Below are 20,759 nucleotides of genomic sequence, written 5' to 3'. Positions count from 1 at the left end.
AGAATCACCTGAAATTTGAAGTAGAGATAGAAAATCGAGTTGGGATTTTAATATTGGTAAACAATATTGTTTAAGAACTTCCAGATGTTTTGCTTTATTAAAAAAACAATAATGTAGAAAATATAGTACTTAGTCTAAAAAATACCATACACTAGGTATCTATACTCGTAATATGTAAACATTTTATAATAATATTATGAAAATAAAAATGCCCTTTAAAAGTTTTAAAGTACCTGTAAGGTCTGAAGGTCGTTTTTCATTTGAGTTTTTTGGTCATTAATGTGAAATATTATACCTAAGCTAACTGCAATTAATGCAATCAAATGTTGCATATTAACATAGAGCTGATTATGAGATTATGCTCAATAAAAATTACATAGTGTTTTTAGACGTTTTAAAATTACAGTTTTTGGATTCAGGTAAAGAATCTTAAAGTTATATTTAACATTAATTTTAGAATTACTATAAATATTGTTTGTTTGTATTATCTGTTGTGAGTAGGTATTATCATCTATACTTCTATTAAAACTGGTCGAATTCTGTACATTTATTCGCAATTCGAGATTTTACTTATACCACTTTGTAACACCAAACGTTACCGTGGCATAGAGTACTACTAGCGCCATCTAGAATCTATACTTATAATACGATTCTGTACATTTTGTACATTCTGTACATTGAAGATATTTTGAAAATTTATGTTTGGGGGCATTATATAATCGATACTAAAGCTAAAAATATATTTTTTCGATTTTGTGTCTGTCTGTCTGTCTGCCCGTGTTTTTTTGTTATTCGGGCATCACGCTGAAACTACAAAATGAATTCAAATGAAACTTGGCACGGTTTAAGACCTTAATACGGAGAAGGTTATAAGATACTTTTTATTACGAAAATAAATATGAAATAGAGGTTGAAAGTTTGTAAAGAAAGTCCTTAATTTGTAGAGTTACAGTTTTAAAAATTTATTCATAAATCAAAAAAAAAAATACAAAATATAATGGGATTCAAAAATTTTTAAAATTCAAAAAGTGGTGAAATAGGGCTTGAAAGTTTACATATACCAGTAACAGTTATAAGTATTATAACTTATAACTATTACTACTACCAACTAATAATCAATTTAAAGGTTTGTTGAGTTAGCTTTCGCCATACGAATTATGTATCGACCAAACAGGTGGAGAGTATGTATGTAATGTAGATAAGAATATTATACCATGTTTCTGCTTAGGTATCTTATTTAGTAAACAATTGTGGCGAACACTCTACAGTCAGCTGATTACTGTTTTTCTAACTATAATCAATAAATATTATAAACACGAAAGTTTGTATGGATATTTGTTTGGATGTGGTATGGATGGATGTTTATGGATCTTTAGCGCCGCTACTACTGAAGCGATTTGGCTGAATATTGGAATGGAAATATTTTTCATTACGGAAAAGTCCATGGTTCCCGCGGGATTTATGAAAAACTAAATTCCACGCGGATAAAGTCGCGGGCGTCCGCTAGAGAGTAAAAATAATGGTTAACTAAAAGCAATAATAATGTGATAGATTTTTTCTTATATCGGAAAGATTTTTTTTATTAAATACATCTTATTCTTTAATCGTTGTTCATAATAACGTTTTGATAGCAAAGCAAACAAAAACAAATAATATTACTATTAGCTTTTTTTAATTATCATGCATTCAAAACCTTTTTAGCGTATGTATTTTACATAGTAGTGAAATATTAAGGAAAATGACCTCAACGCCTTGAGATACTTCCTTCTCAACAGCGTTTCTTGTGTTGTGTGAACCTTGGATGTTATTAAGTGTGAAAAAAATAAAAATCACAGTATTATTAAGAAAACGCATTAATCAACAATGTAGCTAATTAGCAATTAAACTGCTTTCTGATGTCTCATTCTCTCTCTTCGCGTCGTGTTCTTCATTACTGAGAGTCGTGACCCCTATCACATATTCACGACTTTTTCCCTCACGATATCGTAGGTTTGTAGAGCTTCGTGTACTTTTGTATCAAGAGTGGTGCGGATTTGATCTGACCAACGTCCTCGAGGTCTCTTCCCTTCCATTTTGCCAGTTATAACCAGTTTCTCTAAGTTATCTCCTTCTCTCCTGGTAATGTGACCGAAGTATTCGAGAATCCTCCCGAGGTGTTTTGGTGTTTAAAGATATCTTCTTGTCCTTCCAAATCTTATGAATCTTATTCCAAATCTTAATCGCAAGTTGAGACATGGCGTTTTTAGCCATCCCAATCCCAATTTATTATATTGAAAATTTTTGAAATAGACGAAATCGCCATAGATTTGTATTTCCAATTTATAGTATCAATTTTACTTTTACGACGTGGGTAGGGTAAGATTTATCATAAAAATTAAAAACCTTTTAAAGGTCGGCTATTTTGAAGTTATTAAAATGAAAACTATCGAAAAGTTATTTCGATTGACTATAATAATATAATTTTAATGGTAGGTAGGCACTAGTCACGTGTGTGATTGCGTCATTTGACCCATGGTTAAATCGGCTTCTCAAGGTTATAAAATTTGATTACTATCAATGGTATAAGAAATTGATAGATTGAATTTTAGTGTTAGCCTCAACGCGTGCAGATTATAATCTTTCGATCATTTCGATAATTGGATTTTTTGTGACGTGCCATTTATAAAAAAAATTCATCACTAAATTAATAAGCATAGGGAAAAATTTTAAATACTGCGTAGTTTTTTGAGTGATCGAATCAGAAATGAGGAGATCCGCAGAAGAACCAAAGTCACCGACATAACTTACCGAGTTGCGAAGCTGAAGTGGCAATGGGCGGGGCACATAGTTCGAAGAACCGATGGACGTTGGGGTCCCAAAGTGCTGGAATGGCGACCCCGCACTAGTAAGCGCAGTGTTGGCCGACCCCCACCAGGTGGACTGACTACATCAAGCGAGTCGCAGGGATTCGCTGGATGCAGGTGGCTCAGTATCGTTATGTTTGGAAGTCCTTACAAAAGGCCTATGTCCTGCAGTGGACGTCCATCGGCTGATATGATGATGATGATGATGTAGTATAGTAGTTGTAATGTATTTAATGTATAAAATGTGAGGATTTCATTTTAAATAATATAATGTAGAGGAAACGATTAAATCTTATTAGGTAAATTAACAACCATATACGTACCTATAAACAAAAAATAAAACAAAATAGATACTTAGGTATACAAAAAATATCAAAAAAAGAACGAAATTTAAATATTTTAATATTTGTAGGTGTTCTATTTTAGTTCGGTTTTAATTTTTGTGGCTAATCTTCCATTATATGTATATTAGACAATTATACGTTGTGTTATATTAAGCAATTTGATAAGCAAGGCATTTTTTTCTTGTTTTTGTTAGGTGGATTGGAGAATTGAAAAAAGGATTATGATCAACCAAAGGATCAAACTCAAATAAAACTAATCCATATACGTTTACGGTTTACGTATACTAATAACAAAATCGTAAACGTGTGTTTGTGCTAAACATAGAAATTACATAGAACATAGAAATGGCTAAACAATTTGTTTGCATTTTCCACTAATTTAGTGTGGTAGTTTCAGGTTAAAGTGTTTGTTTTATTAAAATCGGTTCAAAGGCATGCATTTTTTAAATATACTCTCTACGTACGTTTTACCCCGAAACCGGAGCAGTTGATTCTACAACGTGCAACATCTCCTAGGGATGCTAAGTCGACAGTATTTTGTCGGGCTTGGGTGACGTTGTCAAATGGGTTCGTCAGCTTTTCACAGATGATAGCAAAATAAACAAATTATTATATGTATATTCATGATGAACTTCTGCAAAGTAACGCCTGCTTCTATCCAATGCATGCATTTTTTTTTAAATCAGTTTAGTCGTCTGTGACTTTATAAAACCAAAGTTTGGGACTATAAAGTGTGTTTGGGATTCACGTAGAACATTATACGATATGATAGAGAGACTCTTTAGGTAGAGTCGAAAGCTTGGCTCCATTTTGAAATCCTTTTATTGAACATTTGAATTTGATACCCATATACGTTAAAAAAAAATTTTTCACCTCGAGTTCACTCACTCAGTTTTTCACCTCAAACATAACCCTTCGTGCAGTCGGGTAAAAAGTTGAAAAGAAGGCTTTAAAAGTAGATACATATAGCTATTGTTTTCCTTTTCAAAGAACGCATAATGTAACAAAGTATGAATGAAGTCATTGTGTAACATTATCGCGACAGATGGTGTTTGTTCGACAAAAGAAGCAACTACTGTAATGTGATAACCATGAATAAGACTGTGAACTACCTACTCGTTATCTGTGCCATGTTTGTATTTTGTTCTGAGTATTGGTCGTCTATGTTCGTATTTCCGAGTAATATGGGCATGAAGTACACCCTTTGACACTCACAAATAATGGGACTTTCTAATGGTAAAAAAAAATCATAATCCAGAGATTTCCCCCTTCATTACCACAAACTTTTACTTCATAATACTATTACCGCAAATCTGACCCTTTAAATCCATGTAGCTCCGAAACTAATGATCGCAGATACCCTGTTACTTTTACAAAATTGCTTTACTATTAGCATACTCTTATACAATTTCAAAAACTGTCATCATTCCGTCCATTTTAGGTATATAATGATTAATAGATATATTGTTAGCCTGCTATTAAATAAATAAATAAACAAAAAAATGTATTATATGAATCATTAATAAGTCATACAAGAAAGCAAGATTTGATATGGTTGCCTAGATCTAGAAACTTGAGTGTTTAGAATTAGTTATAAAACTCAAAAAATGTTAGCAATTAGCATATTTTTTAATATTAGAAACTGTGCTCAAAAAAGTTTTATTATAATAATATACTCGTACCGAGGTAATTTAATTAGGTATATACAATATGGGTAAAAGTTGGTTTACTAGCCAAAGAGAGAGACGTGAAACAATTACTATAAGCAATATTAAAAACAAGCGGACAATCGCGACTTCGTCCGCGTGAAATTTAGTTTTTCACAAATCCTTCGGGAACTATGGATTTTTCGGAGATGAAAAATTGCCTATGTGCTAATCCAGAGTAAAATCTATTTCCGTTCCGAATTTCAGCTAAATTGGTTCAGTAGTTGTGCCGTTAAAGAGTAACAAAGATCCAAACATCCATACAAACTTTCGCGTTTATAATATTAGTTGGATAATAGGAAGTAGGATGTAAATGTTTTTTTTTACTTTTTTTTTAAGAAAAACACAGGCGAATCTGCGGCAAAACCTACTTGTTAATAACTTTGTATTTTACGTAACTCAGTAATAAAATCTCTTTTCGCTTATATTAATTCCAATAACGCGCGTTGTGTTCGAAATTCAAATGTACCTATATTTGAGCAAAAATAGCGTAAAATATGCGCGAAACGTTCGTGTTCCCGTTTTTTCCGTTTCGTGTGTTCTTTTATTAGAGTCCTGAACAAAGAGTTCTCTTTCATCCCGCATTCATTGTTCATCTCGAAATATGAACACGCCGTTTTCCCGGAAAGCTGCCACCAAAGCTTTACCTATATACATACCTAATGCTTAATAGATAACGCTTTACGAGAAAAACGGGACTAATCTACAAAGAAAAGTTGGAAATAAACAAGATTAGAGATTAGGGCGTTGTTGAATGTTGACTGAGTTTGCAAATTGTTGCGTTTTACAACAGTTTTTACTGTCATTATTTTTTTTTGTTTAAACTGCAATTTTGTATAAATAAATGCTTTTAGACTGCGTTTGTTTTACGCACAAAGTATTTTATAGTGTAATGACCTTGACCAGCTTTTATGATTATTAATCTATTTGTTTGATACTTTGGAAATAAAGCGGTAAGTAGGTACTTTTTTGACTAAATGAAGAACTTACTTAAAATTTTAAGAAATTAAATATCACGTGTCTCAAACGGTTAAGGAAAAATATCGTGAGGAAACCTGCATACCAGAGAATATTCTTAATTCTCTGCGTATGTTAAGTCTGCCAATCCGCACTGGGACGCATTGGCTAAGGCCTAACCCCTCTCATTCTGAGAGGAGACTCGAGCTCAGCAGTGAGCCAAATATGGGTTGATAACGATGATGAGGAAGTTACGGATGGACAATTTGGTTTGTTGGTATTAACATAATAGCTGACAAGTACTTTTGATGTTTCTAGACGTGATAGTAGTAATGCCATTTTAAATCATTTCAAAATATCATCGAAAGTATATGGCAAGGATCTTGCAATTTTTACAAGTATGCCTTTATAAATATATTCTTTTGAATTTGATACGGTGGGACAGGGGATTGCAGAATCTGTCAACTTGGTGATGTTGCGTGAATAGTCTAGGATCCGGCATTAGAAATATATACCCTCATCTGTTATTTATTAGTGATAACAAATAAATGACGGATAATATTCTGTGACACATTATGTCATATTTGACACAGTGGCCTAGTTAAATTGGGGCCAGATACATTTTATACAAAATCTAGGAAACCATGGATTAGTAAAGGAAACTTAGTACAGGCAACCTAATACAGTTAAATTAAGCATAATAAGTTAAATTAAGCTTTCATTTGATATATTAGACGACTAAATGAGTGATGAGGGTATATATATAATCAACTCACTTACTTTTATAGTGTGGAAGCAGACATCCTTTAAGCTTTCAATTCTGTTCGGTATAATCTTTTAACTAGTGTACGATTTTTATAAATTAACCAATTAGGAAATTAAATTAAATAATTTAATAAAAAAAAATGATCATTCAATACTATTCAGTCGCAATTTTAACGCACTATAACGCAACTAGCGGACGCCCGCGATTTCGTCCGCGTGGAATTAGTTTTTCACAAATCCCTCGGGGACCATGGATTTTTTAGGGATATAAAGCAGCCTATGTTATAATTTGGTATTTAGGTATATTATGGATCAACATCCATGCTATAATGCGCAAATTGCATGCAAATTTCAGCTAATTTGGTTTAGTAATCGAGGCGTGAAAGAGTAACAAACATTCATATCATCAAAATCATCAGTTTTCGCAAATCTCGAGAAACCATGGTTTTTTGGGGATAAAAAGTAGCCTATGTGTTAATCCTGAGTAAAATCTATTTCCATTTCAAATTTTAGCCAAATCGCTTTAGTAGTAGCGGCGTTAAAGAGTAACTAACATCCAAACAAACAAACTTTCGCGTTTATAATATTAGTAGGAAGGATATTCGCATTGTGTAAATGTGAATATTTTCTATAATTTATTTTTTATCACTAATTTAATTATAATAGATGAGGGTATATATTTGTTATGCCGTATCTCGCACTAGAAGCTGCTCGTCAATGTCGAACAGTGCATTAGTGCAGGCATTCAATACTTCGACTGTTGCGGTATTCACTCAACGAGTCACTGAATGTGATGGAATGAGTGATAATTGCATTTTTTGTTTACGAGACAACGAACCATCGGAATCCATTGTAAATATCATTTGTGCTGACACCAGTTTGCAGGCATGTTGTGTAATCTTCGGCTCTCATTTCAATTAGGCCAATTATTCTTTTGGATATAATGAACATATCTCAAGAGATAATGACGATATTCTGCATTTCTGTTACATTGAACTTTATACAATCATTATAAAAGTATGAATGGTTCAAAGTTTGACGAAATTCGTCCTGTATCAGTCGTAATTGCTGCCCAAAATACCAAGTTACTGGGTTAATGTACTTATTAGCTGGCAATTATAAATGGTTATATAATATTTACATTTTAAGAGCACTGATCTGAGAACTGAGAATCTCATCCTTTTGTTAAATACCAGATGGTTACAATACTTTTTTTTTATTCTTTACAAGTTAGCCCTTGACTATAATTTCACCTGATGGTAAGTGATGATGCAATCTAAGATGGAAGCGGGCTAACTTGTTAGGAGGAAGATGAAAATCTACACTCCTTTCGGTTTCTACACGGCATCGTACCGGAACGCTAAATCGCTTGGCGGTACGTCTTTGCCGGTAGGGTGGTAACTAGCCACGGCCGAAGCCTCCCACCAGCCAGACCTGGATCAATTAAGAAAACCTCGATCGGCCCAACTGGGGATCGAACCCAGGACCTTGTAAATCCACCGCGCATACCACCGCGCCATGGAGGCCGTCTAAACCATCAATGCAAACAGGTGTGTAGTTCTTTTGAGTGTACAAAGTTTCTAACAAAAGTAAAGGTCTTATAAGAAAGTTAGATGCATGGAAAAATATACACTTCGTGACTGCAATTCTCACCGGTTCCAGACAAACCGGTGGAGGTTACAATTTATCGAGCTTTCACTGTATCCTACCATTTTGCATTCACCCTATCTATTAATTGCATCCGTATAATCTCAAGACTACTAGTGCACTATTATGTACCTACTAGCGGACGCCCGCGACTTCGTCCGCGTTGAATATAAACTTTAAAGCCCTATTTCACCACTTTAGGGGTAGAATTTTAAAAATTCTTGAATCACATTATTTTGTATTTTTTTATGATTTATGAACAAATTTTTTTAAATGTAACTCTAAAAATAAAGGACTTTCCATACAAACTTTCAACCCCTATATCACCCCTTCTTATTTTATTTTGGCAATAAAAAGTATCCTATAACGTTCTCCGTATTGTATTAAACCGTGCCAAGTTTCATTTGAATTCATTCGGTAGTTTCAGCGTGATGCCCGGTCAACAAAATCACGGACAGACAGACAGACAGACAAGAAATCGAAAAAAAATATTTTTGGCTTCAGTATCGATTATATAATGCCCTCCAATTAAAATTTTCAATATATCTTCAATGTACAGAATTTGACCAGTTACAGTTTTATTTTAAGTATAGAAGATAGATAGATAGATATAGAATATAGAGTAGATAGATATAGATTAAAGATGTAGATAGATAGATAGATAGATGTCTGTCGCTTTTTCTTCGCAAGTCCTCTCGTCAGGGGTTGCCTTGTAGAGATTGCTTATATAAGGACGCCTTTGTATGCTAATTCTAAGTTTAAATTATTGATTTGCAATGTTTTTTAATTATTATTGTGTGCAATAAAATATTTCTTCTTCTTCTATTCTCTGATAGTAGCTACGTTATTAATAAATATAAATGGTCAGATTTTTTTTGTATTCCTGATCCGAACCTAACCTTTATTTGTTATGTACGTTATACGATCAATTATATTTCAACTACAAGCTTCAAACATAAAAATATGTTCGAAGGTTACTAGTTTCATTGTTCATTCTTTATCGATGAAAGGATGTTTTTCATATGATGTCATTTAGGTAAATAGGTAGTCTCAAAAACATTTTTTCCAAGTGTTTACATTAGTTCAAAATAACGGAAGTGTGTGGAAAACTCGACTCATATTACGAGTACGTGGGTTGTCATTGACACCGACGTATGCATTATTTATATACGCGTAGTAGTTTGTACGCGAAGTTAAACAAAGTCAAGGTAAAACATTATTGTAAAGAGTTAGAACTTTAGTTCCTAATTTATTTTTGTATGTTTGTATTAATAACTAGCTGACGCCGCGCGATTTCACCCGCGTGGTTACCGTACCCATAGGAATAGGGGATAATATATAGCCTAGCCTTCCTTGATAAATGGGCTATCTAACACTGAAATAATTTTTCAAATCGGACCAGTAGTTCCTGAGATTAGCGCGTTCAATCAAACAAACTCTTCAGCTTTATAATATTAGTATAGATTAAACATTACATTTCTGGATGTAATATATTCTGTAACTTTATGCCTAAATGCCTCAACCTTAGCCTCAAATGATAGATAAAAAAAGATCCTTATCATAATGAAGTTGTATAAGTTTTTCTTATCCAATGAAATCTGTTATCTCTTATAATTTATTTTTATTAATTAACTTGATTCATTTTACGTATCACAAGTTTGGACTTGTCACGACGTTATTACGATTAAAGTAGATGTGATATTTGACCTCTAGATTTTAATGTCAAGTATTGCATTTACGAGTATATTTTACCATTTTTGGAAGTAACCTAGTTAACACAAGACTATAAAAATATATGAAAAATGTGGTTCAATATAATATTTAGTGAAATAGAATAGTGAGATTGTGTTATTTACTGCCATAACTTGTTGAAAAATTTACTGATTTTCATGTTACTTATTAACATAACTATCGCAAAGAGTCATCATGCTCTCTCTCTCTCCATATCTTCTAAGCGGCTGATACAATTTTGATGAAATATATTTGTAAACCATCGCTGGATAACCAGCTCTCAAATAAAAAAAAACATCAAAATCGGTTCACTCGTCTTAGATACTTCGGACATAGACACTTCATTTTTAGTCAAGGACAACAAAAAAAACTGGTAGTTTTGTTTTCCTTAGGCATTCCAGGCAAAAATGTGCCGTATTCAATTCTTACACAATAGGAAGTTACTGTGCAAGGCTTATTATACAATTATTTGTACCTCTTCGTTTACATTCCTGAAAGTTGTTTGTTACGTCGCTTTTCTCCACCGATGGTTTTAGTAAACAGTGATAGAAAACGCTTCGTTGGTTAAATTATGCAAGCACAGCAGTAAGATAATAGTTTCGTCAGTTACGTTAAAATGCACGCTAATTTTCTGCATTTACGAGCTAATACTGTCGAGTCAGTTACTCGTACATTAAAATGCACACTAATATCTGCATTTACGATCGTCAACGCATAGTATGAATCAATGACGTAAGATGAAACCTTCAGAATGTACCAGAAACAAGTAATTTGTAGACGAAGATACGAATTTATAAGAATTCTCTATTTATCTAGATAGACTAATCTATACTAATCTATACTAATATTATAAAGCTGAAGAGTTTGTTTGTTTGTTTGTTTGTTTGTTTGATTGAACGCGCTAATCTCATTAACTACTGGTCCGATTTGAAAAATTCTTTCAGTGTTAGATAGCCCATTTATCGAGGAAGGCTATAGGCTATATATTATCCCCGTATTCCTACGGGGACGGAAACCACGCGGGTGAAACCGCGCGGCGGCAGCTAGTAATAATATAAGGGGTAATCTCTAAATCGACTATTTACGACTGTCGACGCATAGTATGAATCAATGACGTAAGATGAAACCTTCAGAATGTACCAAAAACAAGTAATTTGTAGACGAAGAGACGAATTTATAAGAATTCTATTTATCTAGATAGACAAATATTATAAAGAGGTAAAGTTTCTGTGCTTGTAGGGTATAATCGATAAATCTACTGAACCTATTTTGGAAATTCTTTTAAACGGGCACTGTCGAGTCTGTTACTCGTACATTAAAATGCACACTGATATCTGCATTTACGACTGTCGACGCATACGAATCAATGACGTAAGTTGTCGGTCAGGGTAACTAGTAATAAAATTAAGCAAACTGGAAAAATCTGTATTTAATAAGCACTATAAGAAGAACTCTAAGGGGAATGCAGTACTTTAATATACGTATGAAGTGTACGCCACTGGTTACAGGCACAATATTAACACACATACCGTGTTAATTCCACCAGGTTGCGGCGATCCATTATAAGACCAATGGCGTGCAAGTTCCTAACTAGGGTAGGCATCGTATGTACAAATTATATCTACTAAATGAAGAATTCCTTGTAAAATAATGAGTTCGTAGTGGGTCTTTAGGATACTTCAGTATCTATGGAGAGCAATTAAAGTCAGGAAAGCCAATAATTTATTTCAAGTTTCGTCAATTCATCGGCTTAAACTTAATGAATGTGTTTTGGTGCAGTTGAAATCAAATAATAATAATATCTTGATTTTCAGGTTGTCTTAATACATAACCTTGTATAATATAAAAAAAAACGTAGTAAAGTAAGCATATAAATAAAACGTAGATTTTACATTATCTTTGAACGGAATTTATTTACAAGGTTATATTAATTTTATGTCCTATAAGAAATAAACCAAGAAATTAAAAAAAGAAAAGTCCGTAATTGACATTAATGGCTGTGGAGAATATCTTGCGATAATAAAATAGATTGGGTTAACTGTTTACGAAAGCTTTTTATAAGCCACATAAAAGCTCTTAAGTGGAAAATAACTATAGTTTTGTTTTAAATTTCACGCCTTTTACTCCAACTGCAAGAAGGGTTATGTTTTTCGCGCGTATCTTGTATGTATGTAATATTCTATATTACCTCATATCTTCTAAACCGCTGAAGGGATTTACGTAATTAAGATATCGTTAGAATAGTCATAGTAATTGAGATATATAATATAATATAAAATGATAAACCCAAGTGTTCTTGGATAGGTGAAGTTAAAAAAACAACACGACGACTGTGAGACGCTATAGACTCGAGGCGAATTTTTTTTTCGAATATTGCGATATGGGTACCAAATTCCAGGGAATTCGATACCCATATCGGATTTCAAAATACATAGTATATCATGGCCATATAAAAAAACTTACAGTCAAAAGAAAAACGTCATTTATTAATCACTATACAAAAAACCCGTGATAGAGCCGTGATAGCCCAGTGGATATGAATTCTGCCTCCATTTCCAGAGGACGTGGGTTTGAATCTAGTCCAGCACCTCCAATTTTTCAGTTGTGTGCATTTCAAGAAATTTAATATCACGTGTCTCAAATGGTGAAGTAAAAACATCGCGAGAAAACCTGCATACCAGAGAATTTTCTTAATTATCTGCGTGTGTGAAGTCTGCCAATCCGCATTGGGCCAGCGTGGTGGACTATTGGCCTAACCCCTCTCATTCTGTGAGGAGACTCGAGCTCAACAGTGAGCCAAACATGGGTTGATAATGATGATGATTGATGAGCACGTTAGGCAGTCGGATTTTTCGTTTTTTTTTTTTTTTTAATTATTCCGACTTATTTTACTGACACCGGCTACTGTGGCGAAGTTTTGACTTGATTTCAACAGTGACACTGATTATCGTGACGATTATAAATATCATCGCACACATTAATTATATCTTATCACCGCAATTATCTATTTACAAAAATAATGATTCGCTTCAATTATACTATGTTGATCATGGAAAAGGTACATAATTCGTGATTATAATCTGGTGTTTTGTAATAGAGACCTATAATATAACTGTGTACCAAAAATATTTATTACAATATTTCTAAGTTTACTAAAGTGAAGTCGCGACATTTGTCTTTCCGATTTTATTAAATAAAAATTGAAGTGTATTAATAAATATCAGTGACAAATTCATATTTTAGTTTTTAATGTGAACATTAAATTATAAAATCTGTGGTTAATCCAGTAATAAAATAGTCTAGACTCAAGACCAATGAATGGAAGCCAATTATCTAATTATGAAATGGTATGCAATATATTAGGTTAAGGAAAATCTCTAAGCTTCTAGCAGATTTATTGTCTGAATGATTATACCTCACAGATTGATCTATAATTGGAATATAAATCGATTAGTGTTCATTTCAACCGGTTTTTGTTTCTAAATTTGTTTTTTTATTTTACCGTTGTCGCTTTCGGATACTACTTACCTAATATTGAATGACATGTGCATTAATATTGTATGCAACAAATTGAATAAACCAATTTTTATCGCGTATTATTTAAATTAGGTTTACTTTCAAATTGAGAGAGCTGTTTGCGAAATTCTGTTTTGTCAAAGCTCTGCCAGCATTTATAAGCTAAGATAAATTATGACATGTCGGAATAAAATTATCTCGATGACAATAGCCATGATAGTTTAAAAAATAAAATGAAAATTTATAACATATAACATAATCAACCCTTTAATGTATTTCTAATCCCAATCTCTCTTTTAGATCGGGTTTAGGTATTGATCTAAACAGAAGTCTCACAGTTCCAGTTATTTATTTACAATACTTGGAACAAGATCCTTCTATGTGAAATTTATGTTATCAGCTGTAAGGCTGGAAAATGGGAGACCCAAAAAGCTCCGTTAGAGACACGTCTTAGGGCTAAAAGAATAGAGCTATCTATACCATGGCGTCTCATGTGTGACTTGGTACTGGAGGTTCACTTAATAGAATACTATCCTAATGTAATGGAATTTAAAATATCACGTGTTTCAAACGGTGAAGGAGGGAAGGTTTTTCTAAATTATCTTCATGTGTGCAGTCTGCCAATCCACATTGGGCCAACGTGGTGGACTATTGGCTTACTCCTCTTATTCTTAGTGAAGACTCATGCTCAACAGTGAGCCGAATATGAGTTGTTAATGATAATGATGATGAATAGAACGAAAAGCTGTTTTAGAATAAACAAATACATAAATATCCTACAGTATTTACAATATAAATCATACAACGAAAAATATTTAACTAAGTATTCTTTAAAATATTTTATATTTACACTTTGAATGGAAATCGATTCGACTCGGCGCGTGTAACCTTTAGCTCGAGCAAGTTAAAGATTTTTAGTTTAAAATTAGCCTTGATGTTTGTATAGGCCATTACCAAAGTCAATTCCGATTATAAGTAAAAGATATAATATTTTATACCATAATATAACTTTTTAAAAGGTAGACTTTATGTTTTAGAAGTCTTTAATGATAGATAAGTCGTTACTTGTACGTACGTAAGAAAGAAAGAAAGAAAGAAAGAAAGAAAGAAAGAAAGAAAAAAGTCTTTATTAGGCTATTATGCCACACAACACAATTTGTTCTTATAATCGTCATGACAATATTTCTTTTACTCTGACAATATCCTGCGATGTGTGGCATAACCCAGTAAAAGGACCCAACTCAGCTTAATGCTACATACCAACATACCTACTCTTTAAATAAAAAGAGCTGGTTTTCAGTTGGAACCGTTGACCTTATTCATTACGTCTAAGGTTCGAGTTCACCGACATTCGTTTAAACATAATCAACCGTTTAAATAAGTTAAACGCCGTTAAGTCCAAATTTCCTGTTCACCACAGCCCATATGCCGGTTAAGGACGTAAATCGGGCGTTTATCTTAACCGAGCGTGGATACCCCGGTTAAGACGTCTTTGACAGACATAAGTGCAGGTTATGTTTTTGTAACTCTCGCAAGTTTCGTGAAGATTACTTTCTCAACTACCAAAATGCAAAGGACCCGTAAAATTATAAAAGAGTTTATTTATCATTTCAGAAATAATTCATTTTCTCTCATAAATAAATCACTTCCTAGCTTTGAGGTTTTATACCACTGGATGCTGCCAGCTTCGTTTTCCAAACAAAAAAATATAACAAAATGACAAACATTTGTCAATTTGACATGGTACATAATAAATCGGTGTTGCCAATACGTTTTTCTAAATCCCTACAAATCGAAGCAGAAACTCCCCAAATTGGGGAAATAACATACCGCAATTTCTCATAAATTCCCCGCTATTTGGGGAATTCCTCGCAAGTTGGCAATGCTGTTATAGATAATAAATAAATTCTTCATAAATCGTTCACTCGTAGTTCTCCACCGCTCGGTTTACAAACCAGAGTCAAAAAGCGTCTGGTAAACAGGAAAAAAACGCTCCTTGTTCAAATTACGTTTAATATTTGACGGGCCGGTTCTGCAAACGCCGTTTATATGAAAGTCGGTGAACTCGGGTCTTAATAGGGTACAGTTAACTCATATCAAATATAATATAATCAATATTATTTTCGTATCACAGATACATGAAATAAGGGTCTGAAATATGTCAAATAATAAAAGTTAAGGCTTTCATAGAAAACTTAATTTAAAAATTATGTATTTAACCAATTTTTCTAAACGTCAAAAATGTTGTCATCCATTTTGTAACGTCACGATGTTACTTGATCTCACTAAATAAACGTCAATGTTATTATCTATACTAATATTATAAAGCTGAAGAGTTTGTTTGTTTGATTGAACGCGCTAATCTCAGGAACTACTGGTCCGATTTGAAAAATTCTTTCATTGTTAGATAGGCCATTAATCGAGGAAGGTTATAGGTTATATATTATAACCGTATTCCCACGGGAACCACGTGGGAATAAGGGCACGTGTCAAACACACAATTTTTTAAGTAATTCAAATAATTCCAACTATCCATGAAAGACAAGCCTTTATCTATTCTTGCATTTTAAAATACGTAAAACTTGGCTACGTCATAATTATAAGGATGCGTATAATGGACACATTTTAAGATCTATTTACAAAAGAAATATTATTTACCCCTAAAATATTAATTTTAGAACATATTATGTTCTTTGGACATTTTTAAATAATTTTCGGTAAAGAATATAACCCCAGAGTTAAGGAAAATACTCCCGAGCAACCTGTATAGTGTATACATATAAAAATTACGAGTAAATGTACCCATACTTAGTGACCAGCTGATCAGTCAGCCAGCTGGTCAAACCGCTCTGCTAGAATTGTCATATACGTTAATCTCTATAATATAGGTATACGTATTAGCTCGTTAACATGATAATAAATGTCATTCATGTTATCTGTTGAAGTTTAAGCAGGAAATACCATGTATGGTAATTATATTTTCAATTCCGCCTGTATATGGTATTGGTTATCTGGAACATACGAGTAGACAATATTATGCCCCTCTCGTTTTGAGATATCTCATGATATCTCTGTACCTAAACTAAGCCTATTTTTATATTTTTTTGATTTAGAAAATAAACGAACTAACCGTCGAATTTGTTTGTTATATTATTAATTGTATGGATATGGTAGTAATTAAGCTTTATAAATGAGAAATTACGGAAATCATTAAAATTCGTACACCATAACTGGATTCCGATTATAAACCTAAAACACTCCAATAATATGTATGCTTTAACAAACTGATGTTTCAATTTTATAAGTTTTTAACAGGTAGTGTTTTGTATTGTGGTTATGTTTTATAGGCATTGTTAAAAATTTAATAAATTCATAAGAGAAAAAGACAATATTATGTCCCAACCTGGTGGGAATTCGCTGGATGCAGGTGGCTCAGTATCTTAATGTTTGGAAGCCCTTACAAAAGGCCTATATCCTGCAGTGGACGTCCATTGGCTGATATGATGATGATGATGTCCCAAAATATCTAAGTGCACACTGCACAAGTGTGTGCGCAAACACCGGTGCACTCTCTATTCCCTCACTTTCATATAGTCCAACTCGAAGGCAGACTTACTCGACCGGTGAAAGATTAGCTGCAGGCTTTACGTACTCTCCGAGGCACGGGGTAGTACCAATCAAATACCCATACTGCCAACTTTCCAAATACAGGCTGCTATTAAGGATATTTCATGAAATAAAAGTTCCAATAACGTATTTCTTTTGATGGCCTGATCCGAGATTCGAACCATGGAACTCATTGTCCGTAACTTAACCTGTTAAACACGGGACCAATGAGGCACTCATTGAGATCAATGAGACTATTGTTTTGCTTTAATAATTTGTCAACCTTCTTTTCAGGCCACAATGCCGACTCCAGACTACAACGTGGAACTAGACCTCGACGACCCGCCTCCGGAATTGCAGGAATATGCCAGAGTGCAGTGTGGGGAAGACCCCAACACAAAGTTACAGGCCATATGTGAGCTCAAAGAAATGATTTATGGTAAGTATATGCGAACATAGACGGCCGCGTGGCGCAGAGGGTATAGAAAACCTAATTAATGCATCCACGGCCTTTCAATTCCCAACCCATATTCGACTCACTGTTGAGCTTGAGCCTCCTCTCAGAATGAGAGGGGTTAGGCCTTAGTCCACCACGCTGGCCACATGTGGATTGGCAGACTTCACAGACGTAGATAATTGAGAGAATTTGCAGGTATGCAGGTTACCTGACGATGTTTTCCTTCACCGTTTGAGACATGTGATGTTTAATTTCTTAAATTGCACGTAACTGAAAAGTTGGAGGTGCATGCCCCGGACCGGATTCGAACCTGCACCCTCTGAATCGAAGGCAGAAGTCATATCCACTAGGTTATCACGTCTCATTATTAGAATACATTTGTTTGATGAACATGATATGAGTGTATTTCATGTTTATACATATAATTAAGTATTACTAAGTATTTATTTGTAGTTTAAGTACATAAACGATAACTAAACACCCTAACACCCATAACACAAGCTGTTTACTTTGGGGCTAGATAGTCATATTGTGTGTATTGTCCGTTTAAATTTATTTATAATTTATTGTCTACCATGAGACTTTTTATACCATTCCATTTTAAACCAGCATTACATAAATATGTAGCAATTTCGAATAATGTGTGGGAGTTTGCTATTATAATGGAATAATATACAAATATTGTAACATCTGCTGTCCTAGAAAACAAAATACATATGAAATCTTATAATATTTATATTCATAATGCGCTAGAAATAACATTTTTAACACGAATTTTAATTATTTTTATTAAAGTTTATTACCAGCTTGGGTCTATAATAATTAAAATTCGTTACTCAGCGGACTATCTAGAGGACGTCTGCGTAAATCTTTTAAAGTAATTGCAGGAACTTTTTGTTTTCTAGGATAATAAGAATCTTAAGTCTGCCTGGACGCTGCAGTTTTTCTCTGTGCCAAAATTATAGTCTTCTTGCCCAGGAACAAAACATTTATTTAACCATACTGCTCACGTGTCTCAAACGGTGAAGGAAAACATCGCGAGGAAACCTGAGAATTTTCTTAATTTTCTGCGTGTGTGAAGTCTGCCAATCCGCATTGGCCAGCGTGGTAGACTATTGACCTAGCCCCTCTCATTCTGAAAGGAGCCTCGAGCTCAACAGTGAGCCGAATATGGGTTGATACTGATCTGATACTGCTCAATATTTGTATGCATTGTCATATGATAATATGTGACTTTCAAGGTGCGTCGGACAAAACTATGGAACCCTCGTAACTTTAATCTTAAATATTTGGACTAATTATTATTATTCCCATTCGTTATCAACCCATATTCTGCTCACTGCTGAGCTCGAGTCTCTTCTCAGAATGAGAGAGGTTAGGACAATTTATAGTCCACCACTGGTCCAATGCGGATTGGCAGACTTTACACACGCAGAGAATTAAGAAAATATCACACATTCACACACTAGGATAATTGACATAATTCTCTGGTATGCAGGTTTCCTCACGATGTTTTCCTTCACCGTTTGAGACACGCGAAATTTAATTTCTTAAAATGCACACAACTGGAAAGTCGGACGTGCATGCCCCGGACTGGATTCGAACCCACACTTCCCGGAATCGGAGGCAGAGTTCATATCCACTGTGCTATCACAGCCCATATAATACTATTACCTGCCGTGCTTGCAAATTAAGCCTAATTGATATAAATTAATGTTGACTTTGTCTTTATAAATGTAGCCATGACCAAGCATGTGGTGAAGCTTTTTCGTTTCAAGCCACTTTACAGTCTTTAGTGCGTTCGATAGCAAATATGCCTGACAATTGTCTGTTAAAGTTTCCGCTTCATTTTTAATATATTTCTTTATCTATTCTCCATAGATTGGGTTTTATTGTTTTTATAAAATATTCAATAAACAACCTTATAAATTAAAAAAAAACACAACCGCATCGAATATCCGTTAAATAAATCGTTTCGAAAAATTTATTGTAAATTTGAATGGCGCGCGGACGTTTTCAACATACGAGTAGTTATTTAAATAAGATGAAGCAGGAACACGAATCTGTGTATTATATTTTCCTTTACCATAATTATATTAATCGAAAATACCAATCGAGTTTAAAGCTGTTTACGTTAATAGTTTTTTCCGTGATCCAATAAAACTGTGGTAAAATACAATATTTATTATACATTTATGGTGATTAATTCTCGTAATAGACATGACGTTATTGTGTAAGATATTCCTTTAATGAATAAAATACTTGTTATTAGTTTTACTTATATTATGATTGATCATATCATTCGCTTTAAGGAAATTGAAGATGGTTAATAGTAATTGCTATTACTTGAAAGATTTTTTGGTTTGTTTGTTTGTAGCCAAATAAAAATAGGTATCAAATAATTTTCATTTTAAGTTTTATGGAGAAAGCTGATATTTCTATAATATCTCTTAGAATTGTTATTTAAATAAATCGACTATAGGCTTGTGATACACTTTATTTTGTCTTAATATCTATACGCACTTAAAAAAAAAGTGGCTTAACTTTAAACTTGTAATTTGTCTGAAATCTATAGAAAAGTCAAATGTAATTTTGATTCTTTCGGAATTATTTATTTGATCTTTTCGTAAAGAATTGAAACATTATGTTAAAGTTACGTTATTATGTTAATTATTTACTCAACAGTCTCTTTTTATGAAGATGAAACATATTTTAGTGTACCTATATATTTTAGGTATCATTAGACTTTTACATCGATAGATATTTTTTAAGGTTCGGTTATGTCAAACGCAATATAAATTAAAACAGTCATTAAAATCACCTCATGCCATGTGCGTTAAAATATATAACAAATTAGATGAAGGTTTAAAAAACCAAACTACTCGCAATTTTAAAACCAATCTCTTTCGCTGGCTGTGTAGTAAAACATTTTATTCAGTACATGAATTTCTTGCTAATAAATTATAATCATTGTCTGACATTCTAATATTACGACTAATGCTTGACTTTCTTTTAATCTATAATTATTCTATTTTTTAATTATTATTTATCGTGTATTATGTACTCTGACGTAGACTAAATTTCGTTTTGACATGTATGCTTATTTCAAATTTAAATTGTATCACTAAATTAAAACAATTGTATGATTGTGGGTAAGTAATATATACTCAAACAATCATATAAATTG

The 20,759-nt window shown here is 33.2% G+C and overlaps 1 protein-coding gene across 1 annotated transcript in view; it reads left to right on the top strand.

Annotated features, from left to right (window-relative positions):
• LOC112052484 (alpha-tocopherol transfer protein) overlaps positions 1-20,759 on the top strand; it is a 44,226-nt gene that overhangs the window by 11,692 nt on the left and 11,775 nt on the right. Inside the window, exon 2 of the mRNA XM_052891198.1 lies at positions 17,410-17,554. Coding sequence (XP_052747158.1) covers positions 17,416-17,554 — 139 coding nt within the window. The 5' untranslated portion in view covers positions 17,410-17,415. The remainder of the gene's footprint in view (positions 1-17,409; positions 17,555-20,759) is intronic.

The sequence above is a fragment of the Bicyclus anynana genome, chromosome 3 (assembly GCF_947172395.1).
Source record: "Bicyclus anynana chromosome 3, ilBicAnyn1.1, whole genome shotgun sequence".
NCBI classification, from domain to species: domain Eukaryota; kingdom Metazoa; phylum Arthropoda; class Insecta; order Lepidoptera; family Nymphalidae; genus Bicyclus; species Bicyclus anynana.
The sequence above is the reverse complement of the archived record's forward strand: the minus strand, read 5'-3'. Positions and strand labels throughout refer to the sequence as shown.